We start from the raw sequence: 14,424 nt of genomic DNA on the forward strand, positions 1-14,424 counted from the left end.
TTATGTAAATAAATCTAAGAATCCTTTAACCCTTAGATAATAGATATTTTACATCTTAATAAATAGAAGAAATAGAAGATTCCGTAATAGTCCTGAAAATTCACTGAGAGCTTGTTGGGTTTTCAATGTGACCCATAACATTTGTCTTGTAATCTCTCCTTTTAAACTGTTTTGTAACAGCCCTTTCATCCCTTCATAGTTCACTGTTTTCTAGACTGCGCGTGTTAGACATACAGTGGTGACGTGGGGTTTTTTATCTCTTATTTATGTCCTCGTTTTTTCTACATTCCTAATTTCCATGAGAATGTTGTGGACTGCGCTTATTCATTTGGGTGAGTACTAGTGAATTACACATACGAACGTAATACAGAATCTAATGCTGTGTATATGAATGAATGAACGAACGAACGAACGAACGAATGAATATATGAATTAATTAATTAATTATGCCAGAATAAGGCATAAAACCAGCCTGATATTGTGACATGAAAATATGATTTAGTAACACAGGATCTAATGTTGTGTATGTAAATGAATTAATGAATGAACGAATGAATATAGGAATTAATTAATCAATTAATTAGGCCAGAATAAGAAATAAAACTACGCATATTATTGTGATACGGTCTAAATGTGATTTAGTAACACACATTCTAATAATGTGTGTGTAAATGATCGAATGGATAAATGAATGAATGATTATAGTAATTAATTAATTAATTAGGCCACAATAAGGCATAAAACCAGCATGATATTGTGACATGAAAATGTGATTTAGTAACACAGATTCTAATAATGTGTGTGTAAATGATCGAATAGATAAATGAATGAATGATAATAGAAATTAATTAATTAATTAGGTCAGAATAAGATATGAAACCAGGCATAATATTTTACAAGTAGGTCAAGGTTATAACTCATCACGACGAATCAGTATCATTTCAACATTTCCTAGGTATAATAAACATTTTGATACAGAGGGTGTATTGCTCTACATAAAACACATAATTATTTTGACGGGTATCACCGATGGGACAGGATATGCTCACCTTTCACGAATACCTGATATCATCACTGTTTTGTCAGGGATTCATGAGTTCATGTCATTACAGATAGATATATATTTAAGTGAGCTCTGTCCTGTTCTAGTCTTGATTTAGTCAACTAGTCTGATAATAGCAGTCATCTTTTGGCGGTGCAGGAAGGATGTATGCCTTGTAAACAATCTGCTTGGGAGTGACTGTCCTCTTATAGTCGAGACACTAGATTCATGGAATCAACCAGTATTTTGCCAAATTCCCATTTGACTGCACTGTGCAGTTTTGATCTTGGATAACGGTTTTTTCGTTCAGATTTTTCATATAGCACTGTAAAGAGACATATCAAATCAACAATTAAACAAAGATGCCAATGGTGTGTTTCATTTTTACTTTTTAATGTAACTTTGATTGTAACAATGGTAAGAAAACCGTATAATCAACTCTATTAATATAAAATCTATATATTTATAACCGTTATTTGTTAAGAGAAACAGGATGGTAATATGTTTTTAAAAAATCAAAAATGAGCATGCAATGTTTTGTTAACATAAAAAACCTAATAAAATTGGTACTAAACAATTTTCATTTCAGTCCTGCCAGCGGTTCTGATTTCGGGTGAGTTCACAGACCCCCACTGTTCCGGCAAGCAGGTCATAGTTCATCTGTTTGAATGGAAATGGACGGCCATCGCAGAAGAGTGCGAGAGATTCTTGTCAAACAAGGGATTCTGTGGTGTTCAGGTTCGGTTTGTAATTTCGTCCATACTTTTAAGTAGTATAAGGGCTTGTATAGCCTCATGGCCTTCTTTCCGTGACCTTGACCTATTTTACCGTGACGTTAACCTAGTTACCTAGTTAGACACGGGGGGGGGGGGGGGTGACCTGGCATTAACCTACTAATCTAGCCTCGATCTACTGACACGACCTCATCCTACTGACCCGGCGTTGGAACTTGGTTCTGAGTCATAGCCTGACCATGACATATGTTTGCAGGTGCGTGTCCGCCCTGACCTATTAACAGGAACAACACTGGTGACTTGTCTCCTGGTACGGGCCCAACTCTGACTCAGTCCATATCGCGAGCTATAACATGGATGGTGATTTTTACGCAGAAATCGTTTGACGTAGTCCCCATTGTGTTTTAAATATTGTATTTTTTTGGTATTTATTTAATCGTGTGTTATTTCAATGTTATGTTGCAGAGTTTGTGTTTTAAATTTAGCACGATTAGTGTGATGATAATAATAAACTCAGATATTAAAGCCCTGGTGCCGGTCAGATATAACGAAAAGAAGATCTATCCTGCCCTTCCAGTAACATCAGATTTGACGATAGTTTTTTTAATTATTAATTTGGTTTCTTCAAATTTGAAAAAGCCATTACATAACGTCAAAACATGGTATTGCAAGCAGCATCAAACTCCAGACGGTATATTTGTCCAGAAATCGCCATCAGTGCTCTTTTGTGGTTAAACTAAAAATGATTTATTCTTAAAGGTGTCCCCTCCAAATGAGCACGTGGTCGTCCACAAAGAGTACGAGCGGCCGTGGTGGGAGAGATACCAGCCCGTCAGTTACAACCTGACCAGTCGCAGTGGCACAGAGGCAGAGTTCACGGACATGGTACACAGGTGCAAGGCCGTTGGTGTGAGGTAAATCAGTAATGTGCTTTCAGTCAGATGATATCAGTTGTAATGTATGTTGGATTTTGTTCAAAAATTCAAGGACATGATGCACAGATGCAAGGCCGTTGGTGTGAGGTAAATCAGTTATGTGATATCAGTCAGATGATATAATTTGTAATGTATGTTGGATTTTGTTCAAGAATTCAAGGACATGATGCGCGAGGTATTACTGACAATCAAATAACAACTCACCTCATTTATGCATATATATAAACATCTTTAACTACTAGCTTTAAGTCGTGCAATAGTATGTACATCAAGTAATTAATTCAATAAGTAGCTTAATCAAAACATAACCGTAGCCATAAGATACTAGTTAAGAAATCAGTTTAAGAAAGATTAATAAACAAACAGTAAGCGTTGTATTTTTAATGTTTAGAGATGTCAGCTAATATTGACCGATTTAAATATATTATAGATTGGACTATGGTTTATGAATATTTTGTATAAGGTGGATGGTATATTTGTAGGATATATGTCGACGCTGTTGTAAACCACATGGCAGGAATTGGCAGATCAGGAGTGGGGACTGCTGGCAGCCATTTTGACTCTGATGCCCGCGATTTCCCAGGAGTGCCATATTCTAGACAACACTTCAATGACAATCATGACAAAAGCAGATGTCACTCTACTGACGGCTATGTTAATAACTATGCAGATCCTCTAAATGTTCGCAACTGTTTTCTAGTGGGTCTAACCGATCTGGATCAAAGTCAAGCCTACGTCCAGGATAAAATCGCTGGATACTTCAATCATCTCATTGACATTGGCGTTGCAGGCTTTCGCATTGATGCTGCTAAACATATGTGGCCTGGCGACATCAGAGCTATTCAGGACAAGACAAAGAATCTTCCAGAAGGAGGGAAAACATTTTTCTACCACGAGGTAATCGACCAGAACGATGGCGCTGTCAAAGTAAACGAGTACATACCTCTGGGATATGTATCTGAGTTCAGGTTTTGCCAGAAGATCGCGTGGGGTACTAGGGACTTTGGCAGATATGGAGAAGTTATAGACTATGGGTGGGGAATGACACCTTCCGATCACGCCTTTGTCTTCGTGGATAATCATGACAACCAAAGGGGTCACGGCGGAGGTGGCAACCAAATTACTCACAAAACTCCAAGAGATTATAAATTCGCCGTAGCGTTCATGTTGGCGTACAATTATGGATTTACCAGGATCATGAGCAGCTACTTTTTCGACAATACCGACCAAGGTCCTCCAGCAGACAATAACTATATGACCAAGGATGTTCCAATTAAAGCAGACGGTAGCTGTGGTAACGGGTGGGTGTGTGAGCACAGATGGGATCCAATAGCCAACATGGTGGCCTTCAGAAACGCCGTCGTTGGCACCGACATACAACACTGGTACGACGACGGTAACATCGTCGCGTTTGCGCGAGGTGACAAAGGATTCTTTGTTCAGTCAAAGAATGGAAACATCGACCAGACGTTTATCACGGGACTTCCGGCTGGCCAATACTGTGACCTCATTCACGACTGCCAACAGAAAATAACAGTCGATGGATCGGGCAGGGCGCACATCCGGGCCATAAGCACAGATGAACCAATTGTTGCTTTTGTTACAGGTACGAATTTTGGAGGATACGAGCATAATCATTATTAACTGAGAAACTACATGTTTAGATAAATATCCCAGTAATATCTTAATTTAGTCGACTGATATTTGTCTTGTCGTTTCATCTAGTCATCAATATGTATATTAAACCGGTGTTGTATGAATAAAGAAACCATTATATGATAAAAATGTTTGTTCGGTAAGATTTTAACCTACCGCACTGATTGACATGAAATTTTACAACAAGAGACATCGAGTCAAAAATAAATAGAATAGAATAGATGTTTGACGACACCCCAGCACGAAAAATACATCGGCTATTGGGTGTCGGACTATGGTAAATGCAAAATTACGAGTCAAAAATTAATGCAGCGAAGACACTGCATGTAAGTTTAAATCTCGATACGTGTTTGCTCATCGTAAATCCAAAACACAAACTTTAATAATGAAGTGTTTAAACAGCATAATGTTTCCAGACGTGCAGGTTTTTTTATCTTATCAGCTTCGATATATTTTATTTTAATATATATTTTTAGGAGTAAAATCAAAGTTTCATATTCAATATCCAATAATCTATAATGATCTCTGTTTTAGGAGGTCCAGGTGGTCCGATCCATTTCAGGAATCCAACCCCAGCTCCAGGAACATCGCATCTCTTGATGACTGGCCAACCATTGCCAACAGCGCCCTCTAGTTTCACACATACCGTGATTCTCGTTGAGAAACAGACAGCACCAGGACAGGATCTCTTCATCAGAGGTGGAATTGATCACAACAACATGTCGGGTAGGTTGATCGTGGTCTGACATCTTATTCTACACAACTCTTTAAGTCTTACATTCCAAAGCCTAAACGATTTTAACATGTCAACTCCTTTCGTTTCAGCCATGACCACCCTGGCCCATGCCTGTGGAATCTCTTAAATTATTCATTCGTCAATATATCCATTAATTAGAATTTAACATATTCGGTGTCTACTTGGTAGTCATCACTAACATGTACGTTAACCCAAAACACATGATGAGTGGCAGTCCTCCTTTTGGCGGTGCAAGAGGAATGAAATGTCCAGTAAAGGATCTCCTCAGGAGTCGCTATCCTCCTATAGGCGAGGCACTAGATAGAGATTCATGGAATCTACTACTATTTTGCCAAATGCCCATTCGACTGCATTGTGCAGACATACGCCCAGACCATGTATTACGGTTTTGTCGTTCATATTATAAAACCTATAAGATCTCACTGATGTGAATTAATTGCACTATTTGTACTTTATATTAACCAGCTTTGCTGCACTACAAGACTGGTACTGCATTGGTTATAACAAGACATATGCTAGTGGTACCACGCATTGATAAGAAAATTGGTTCATCAGTTTTAAGATTATTATTTGATCCTTTTTGTTTTCTGCTATGAAATCTTGTTGCTTTAAGGTTGCTCCACGAATGCCCAGACGAGCGCCTGTGCTATCCCGATCAGACACCGCCAGCTGGGCTCGAGTCTGCACTTCGCCAAGGTGAACGTCTGGTCGGTGGGGGACTCCCACCTCGACTGGTACGGCACCGAGTCTGGCCAGGGCTCGTACCGCGGTCGTCTGGCGGACGGCACTCCAGCCTTGTGGACAACCAACAGACACGGTCATGTCGGACACAGCTCGTACAATAGGTATATACTACATTTAAAATAAATAGAGTGAATTGGAATTTTGTTATTTAAATTGCCTATTCTGTTCATCAACGAAGGATGTGTAAAATATACAGAACAACACATTTTAAAGTCAATAAAACGTAAAGGAAAGGGAAAAAGTTAAAGTTAAAGCTGGTTTTGTTTAACGACATCTCAGCACATTTTAAACTATGGCTATTTCGTATCACATAATTATGGTTACTTAAACATTTCGACACTTGATCGAGACAAAAGGGGAACCCACTCTTCCACACAAGATATTCCTACCAAAAGGTAACGACATTTTTAATGCAACTTTGTCATAGACAGAACAGTATAGCACGGCATGAGGAGCTCGACCCATTCTACGGCACATCGCACCTCAAGCGAGCGCTCTACCACCAAGCTACATCCCGCACCCACAGTACACTTATTATACTACGACACCAAATACAGTTAAAATAGAGAAATGTATATGATGTAGTTATTATGGTGTCTAGTGTCAGAAATGGGATAATGGTATGGTTATGTTAGAGGAAACTAGACCCATCCTACAACACATCGCACCTCTAGCGAGCGCTCTACCATCAAGCTACATACCTGCCATATATATATAATACGACATAAAATAAATTTAAGTTAGTTGTTATGGTGTCTAGTGTATATATATATATATATATATACCCAGGGCTCACGCGACCGGGCGAAGTGATGCCAAACTTCGCTCTGACCAGACTGACTTCGCCGTACCAGTCACCGTAAGGCGAAATCTGTGTCGCCTTTTAAAAAATAGTCATCACTTGCAATGTACACATCACGGATGAATGGTGAAGAACTCGAGGAACACCTATTCATAGATAATAATTAAGTGTGAAGTATTTGAGAGTTTGAAGAGAGACTGGCGCCACAAAATCATGCGACAGGCTTACAGACAGACGGTCTAGCACCGTGTCTGGCAATAATAGATGACCTAAACGTGCTACTGACTGTTGAAGCGTATTGTCAAGCGAATATGCTGGAAATTGTACAAGGGTGGGGATCTAGACTATGGCGAGTTACTTTTTTTTAGGGAGTTTGGGTCAGGCTCCACCGGAAAATACATTAAAAAAAAAAATCGTTTGGAGCAGCAGACCTCGACGTGAAAAGAAATGCGCGGAGTAATTAACTAGTTTTACGTAGACTTTGTCATAATGAATACATTCAACATACAAAGTAGATGTCGAAATTATAAAATCATACAGGCAAACCTGTCCTAGCGGATTTGTAATGTATATGCACTCATATACACACCCAGCGGCCACTTAAACTGGACCCCAAAGTCACTAGAGTGCCCGTGTTAAGCGGCCACTGTAAATTCTACACATTTTTTTTAATTGTAAACAACAGTGCCAAGGTGCAGCAGATAAGCAATTTTCACACCTTCACGGATTCTAGTATCCAGTCAGTGTGACAACTCCACAGTGTACCAATTAAGATACTGTAATCGAAGGCTCAGTGGGTAGGTGTAAGGCCACATGCACCGAGTTTCACACACTTCACGGGTGCGATTATGTCATGCCATGTCATAGGGTTTTACGTGCACATTCAGAACAAGTTGTTGTAGCGCACGCCTGTCGTGGGCGCAAGAGCCGGCCTTGGCCGGCTCCTCCGTCCATGACAGGATGCGATTATGGGTGCGTCTCCCGAGTGTATGACCCCACATGGGGGATGATTACCCGGCATGCACTGCAGGTTCCGTGTACCCCGGGCTCGGGTGATACCGAGATAGCTAAACTGACAGCAAGCGTGGAGCACGGACCAGTCAAGTAGTCCCATTCCGAAATGGAAATACTGCGGCTTCACCATTCATCTCATCATCATCCATGTTTGTAATGTCCAAAAATACTAAAAATGTCTTTGTCTCTGTGTTAAATGTTTGTGACGTTTTTTAAAAAAGAAAGAAAAAAACAGAAAAAGAAACTGTAATCGAAGCTTGACCGTGGTAGATTAATCTACTAGCACCATACTCTGCATGGAGTAGTTATTACGTGAAATGAGAAGACAAACTTGTGAGAGAATGAATTATAAACAGTTAAATTAATGCTTTTCAATTACATTTCATTATTTCTAAAGGCGGCGACATATGGAAAGGTGATTTTAAAACAAAACTTATAGAGCACATATTCATCAATTAGCAGTACAGACGGTAAAAAAAAAAAAAATTTTTTTAAAAGTCTGCACCTGTATCAAGATAACTTCTCTTTGCGTATTTTATTTTTCTCCCTGCTGTTAAAAACTTCGCCCTCTCTAAAGTTTGAGAGAGAAGTGACTTCGCTCTATGATTTTGACCTCGCGTGAGGCCTGTATACCAGTGTCCAAAATGGGATAATTAATGTTATATTATGGTTTTCACTTGTTATGGTTTTCACTAGATGTGTAAACTCTCGTGTTTCAGATTTGGAGATCACTACTGGCTTGTGGGTGTGGACATGGATTGCTCTCGTACAAGGAACGGATTCTTCGAGGTCAAGGCCATCGTGAACGGCGTCTGGGAACACGACGGCTTGGGAGGACGTCGTTGTTCAGGTGTCGGGGCCGCCGATCCGCCGTACTCCTCGGCTAACCACTGGGCCAGATGTGGATTCGTTAACATCTTCCATTTTGGATCTGAAAGATGTGAAATCGACCCGCTGACAGCATGATGATGCGGTACACTTTCAGAGTAGCATTGTTATTTATTTTGTGAATTAATTAATTCACTTTTATCACTGTGTTGATGAAGATTTAATAAAATAAACTGATTATGTTTGGTGCTTTAATTCGTTCTCACTTGTTTAAGGTGAATCATTATTCACAAAGGTTGTATAAATAAGTAGTGATTCATAATAAGGGGGCGGGACGTAGCCCAGTGGTAAAGAGCTCGCTTGATGCACGGTCGGTTTGGGATCGATCTCCGTCGGTGGGTCCAATGGGCTATTTCTCGTTCCAGCCAGTGCACCATGACTGGTATATCAAAGGACGTGGTATGTACTACCCTTTCTGTGGGATGGTGCATATAAAAGATCCCTTGCTGCTAATCGAAAAGAGTAGCCCATGAAGGGGTGACAACGGGTTTCCTCTCTCAATATATGTGTGGTCCTGTGACAGAACATGCTCTTAATTTTGTTTTCGCCTGTGGCGATATTAATTGTTTTAGAGGGCCGTGTGCAGCTCCAATATGCACTTAAGCCCAGGTGGGCACTTTGTTACGTAATACCTCCGCGCGACCGTGGTCGAGCTGTGCCTAATACACACCCAGCCCAGATGCGGAGGCCATGTGGCCAGTAGTTACGTAATACCTCCGCTAGTTCGGTACGATCGAGGTATTGCCGGCGAACTAGGCGACAGTAAGTCTAGGCTTCTAAGAAAGATATGCCGTCTTGGTCGCTGTGGAAAATTCACATGATACGTGAGGTGCCGCGATGTACCCCCAGGCGATATTCGCTTTTTATGATAAATAGCTAGGGTTTTAGATATATCGGGGAGAAACATATTGGAAGGCTCCCAGGGAACGTTAGTCCGTTTGGACTTGGTAAATATTATTTCTGCTCTGTTGTATAACCTTGATGTGATTGATGTGACTTTAAATATTTTAATACTGTATTATACCAATATTATTTAGACGGTGCTGCCGGTACTCTGACGCAGTAAACTGTAGGCTCACTGTCTAATATATATAAAGCTTAGCCAGTCATCCTAGAGGACCTAGGTAAACTGTAGGTTATTGTCTTTATTGTGATAGGTACCAGTATTAATTCTGTATTGCAAGGTTACTGAATGAGTAGATAAGGGTTAATTAAAAATTAACCAGTTAGGAATAGAGTTGTAATTCCTTTATTAATTAAGTTCCCCTGGAAGCGTTTCTCAATTATCACACGTGTGGGTGTTGTGTCACGGTGAAGTGATTAGAATATTGTGTAAACTAGACACCTAGAGATTAACTAATTAAGTGATCAGTTCTGGGTTGTTACTATTTGTTGTTAATTAACTACTGCGGCAGTACCTTTGTCAGCGTAGATTAATACAGATTCCAAAGTGTATTGTGTTTTTGTTGTGTTTTCTAGTGAACTAAACGTGCTATATTATACATACTTTATATAAGATCTTATCTCTGATCATACCTAGAGACGATCCACGCGGGTATAACTGCCCGTTACAGAGAGATATTTGGATAATCGTGTTTTATTCTCAGTTACGGGTATTATAGGATCCCCGTGACAGGTACTTAACCATATGTCTGACGCCATATAACCGTAAATAAAATGTGTTGAGTGCGTCGTTAAATAAAACATTTCCTTATTTATAATGAAGTTCGGTTGCCATAAAGGTCGGCGACCGACGCAGACAGTTTGGTGTTTCAGATTGTTCCCTTTTATGGTGAATCACTATGCACAAGGGTTGTATATATACGTAGTGATTCATAAGAAATATTTTTTAAGCTTGGTTTCCATAAAATGGTATAGCAGATCAACAATCGACGCAGATTGACGCATATTGACACAGATTCAAATCTCATTCCAACCAGTGCACCACAAATGGTCAAAGTCTGTGGGAAACTGCATATAAAAGATCATTTGCTGCATTAAGAAACATGTGGCGCGTTTCCACTGATGACTATGTCAGAATTACCTAATGTTTGATATCCAATAGCCGATGATTAATTAATCAATTTGCTCTATTGAAGACTCCGATCGACACAGAATTTGGTTGTTGGAGTTTGTTTTGTTGTTTTCTTGGGAAAACAGTCGCAGACTTATGCGTCGAATATTTGACGGATCTGTTCAACGCGGACCGTTTCGAATACAAGATGTATTTGGTGTGCCTCAGATGCCGACGTGTGACAGATTAAATGAGAACCAGTCTTAACAGGCATCTCTAGTGAAGGGGCTTGTACCATCAAGGACTGAATGGGCCGAATTTACAACGTCTATTTTTAACTTAATCGTGTATTTGCAATCCTTAAATAACTGCGGTTAAGACAAAATGGGCTTCTAAAATTCAGTCCAATATCTTTTTAGTCCTTAGATAATATATAGTTTACATCTTAATAAATGTAAGAAATAGAAGAATCCAAAACAATAGAAAAATACAGCGGGTTTCCTATCTAAGACAATATGTCAAAATTACGAAATGTTTGACATCCAATAGGCGATGATTAATAAATCAATGAGCTTTATTGGTGTTGTTAAACAAAATAAACTTTAACTTTGAGAATCTGAAATAGTCCTGGAAGTTCACTAGGAGGTTGTTGGGTTTTTAATGTGACCTATGACATTTGTCTTGCAATCTCTCATTTTAAACTGTTTTGTAACAGACCTTTCATCTCTTCATAGTTCACTGTTTTCTAGACTGAACGTGTTAAGCCCTGTTCTCATGCAGAAATTTACTCATATAAGTATATTTGCGTATGGATTATAAATAGACCCGTGAGCAAAAGTATATTTACTTTGCGTTCACATGTGGTAATTGTAGCAGGTGCAATTTGATATAAGCATAGCTCAGTTTTGTTCAAAACATCAGTTGGTTAATAGGATCCGACATGAACAGTTTACTGCTTGCAAAGAAGAAGAGAGATGTTCAGTATTGTTTAAGTACAAGTCTTCTTTTGGGGCTAACTCAGGAAAAGAGAATTTGGATGAGAGAGCGATCTCGCAACTGGTGGCAATACATTGTTAAGGAAACATTTGATAATGATCAGTGGATTGAAAACTTTCGTATGCCAAAAGAAACATTCTATTTTCTATGTCCACATTTGTCAAAACTGGTTACAGCAGTGCGATAACCACTCTGCCTGGACCATAGGGTTGCCATTGCTGTCTATTGGTTGGCCTCTTCTGCGGAATATCGAACTGTGGCGTTGGTAAAACAAGTGTTTGGAAGTGTATTCATAGTGTCTGCACTGCTCTATCTGATTCTCTGTTATCGAAATATATCGTATTTCCAACCGATGCAGCTCTGAAAACCGTTATCGATGGATACGATGAGATTTGGGGTTTTCCGAACTGTGGAGGTGCCATCGATGGTACCCACATTCCAATCATCTGTCCTACCTCGGCACATGGAGATTACCTAAACAGAAAAGGTTGGTATTCAATAATCCTACAGGCAGATTGTGATCATAGATACATTATAACAGACATAAATGTTGGTTGGCCAAAAAGAGTACATGATGCCAGGGTGTTTGGAAATTCAGAAATATTTTACAGAGGCGAGGTGAATGATTTGTTTCCACAGTGGCTTAGGAAACTTAATTGTGGGGATAAAGAAATCACAATGCCTGTTGTCCTTCTAGGTGATGCTGCCTATCCAATGAAGAATTGGTTACTCAAGCCTTATACTAACCAAATGAATCTAACAGTATCACAGAATGTGTTCAATTAGCTTGAGTAGAGCTAGGATGACAATTGAAAATACGTTCTGGCGTTTAAAAGGTAGATGGAGATGTCTGCAGAAGAGACTGGATGTTGGTGTTGAATTTGCCAGTACCGTAGTCACAGCATGCGCCATTCTTCACAACCTCTGTGAACTACGGAACGAACCGTGCGTCTTTGTACAGGTAGAGGAGAATGGTGATGAAATGGATGGAATGGATTCTGAGGAAGAAGCTCAAGTGAATGCCACAATTCTGAGAAATGATCTAGCAGCATATTTCGTGAATGGTTAAAAATGTACTTTGTATGATGTGATGAGGATGCTATCGGGATGACTGATTTTCTGAGTAGGATTCATTTGTGTTTTAAATAATATACTATATATAAATAACAGACAAAATCAGTTTCTGTGTTTTAGTTTTATTTTGAAAAACAATTCGCCAAAAAATTCACAACGTTATGGAATTGCAATGGAAATAATGTCATTTACTATAATAATTAAACTGTTCGCTTCTTGTCCAAAGTAACAATAAAATCATGTGTACTCAATGTGGTATTTAAAACATCAGTTTCAATTAAAACACAAATAAAGGAAAATACCACAAAACAATATGCCGACATCTGCTTTTTTTTAAAGGAAGAAAGAAAATGTACATGTAGCTCTCATTTAAAGTCATGTTTTACTACATTTGATGCAATGATTTACATATTATAATATGATTCTCCTGTATCATCGTAAGAAATATTACACTGCCCACTAGCTGTCATATTATGCGGCGTACTCTAATGTTGAGGCATAGGGACTGGGTTGTGGGTATCATATGAAGTGGACGGGATGTTCTGTTGAAGTACATGTTGCGCATTCATTCTTCCAATTATCATTTGCATCATTCGGTACTGGTGCTCTCGCTCTTCACGTTTCTGTCTCTCTTCCGATTCAAGTCTCTGCTTCTCAAGTTCTATTCTCTTCAGTTCGGCATCAGTTTTCTTGTTCTCTAATGCTAAAAGTGTGGTTTCAAATTTACTGTTGCTGTCTGCAAATGCTGTCATAACAGTTGACAAAACAATTTCTAAACGTGTTTTCTTAGGCTTTATCTTTGATGATTTGTTTTCTTTCACATGCTGTTTACTCTTTGTTTTACTACTTTCCTTTATTTCTTCGTCCCCTTTCTTCTCTTTTTCGCCATCTGTACTTTCTTCATTTGGTCTGTCATTTATATTACCGTTAACATTATCACTGGCTGTAGAAGCAATGGGTTCTTCGTTATCAGTGTTGCTGTCATCAAGTAGTTCTGTATTGTCTATATTTTTGTCTTCTGTATCATCTAATGTGTCACTTTCTGAATCATCTATGCACGATATTGTTCTCTTTCTGTTCATGCTCTCTATTAATTTCACTGGCGACGATGCAGGACGGTGACCTAAAATGTCATTCAGTTTTGTATAAAACTTACAGAATTTTCTTTCGTTACCACTAATTTTCAGATTTTTCTTGCATTCCCTGAATGACCTTTTCAATGTGTGCATTTTAATTTTGCACTGTAAATTAGATTTATTGTATCCAAATTTGTTCATCTCACTAGACAGCATTTGATAAATTGAGACATTGTTTCTTTTTGGATCATATAATTGGTTTTCTACATAATTTTCCTGCCACAGGTTGAGTAAACATTCAGTTTCCTCGTCTGTCCACGATGAACCGCGTGTACCCTTTGCCTTCTTAGCCATTATCAATAAAGAAATTATGCAGTTTTAAAAATTAGTGCCGACTTAACTACTAGACAGTACTGGTCACGTGATGTCTGGCTGCCAGTGTCAAATATGGAAAATTGTGTCACGCGGTCGGGGGGGGGGGGGGAGCAAATAACAAATCTGTTCGGGGGCCTTCAAAGGCTCAAGACTGGACCCCCCCTGCTAAAATTCCTGGATCCGCCCCTGAAATACATGAGTAAATATAAACCCGTAAGCAAATGCGTTCTCATGATAGATATACTCACCGTAAGTATATTTACTTACGGGTTTATATATACTCACGTAAGTAAACGACGGCATGAGAACAGGGCTTT

At 39.1% G+C, this 14,424-nt stretch overlaps 1 protein-coding gene across 1 annotated transcript; it reads left to right on the forward strand.

Moving 5' to 3' along the window:
* The first annotated feature begins 241 nt into the window (after positions 1–241).
* On the forward strand, positions 242–8,721 carry LOC121376024 (alpha-amylase-like). Its single transcript, XM_041503786.1, has 7 exons — positions 242–332; positions 1,632–1,780; positions 2,536–2,690; positions 3,194–4,317; positions 4,902–5,093; positions 5,738–5,969; positions 8,404–8,721. The coding sequence occupies exons 1-7, from the start codon at positions 299–301 to the stop codon at positions 8,648–8,650; spliced, it is 2,133 nt and encodes a 710-aa protein (XP_041359720.1). The 5' UTR covers positions 242–298; the 3' UTR covers positions 8,651–8,721.
* Positions 8,722–14,424: the final 5,703 nt, after the last annotated feature.

This window comes from Gigantopelta aegis, chromosome 6 (assembly GCF_016097555.1).
Source record: "Gigantopelta aegis isolate Gae_Host chromosome 6, Gae_host_genome, whole genome shotgun sequence".
NCBI lineage: Eukaryota > Metazoa > Mollusca > Gastropoda > Neomphalida > Peltospiridae > Gigantopelta > Gigantopelta aegis.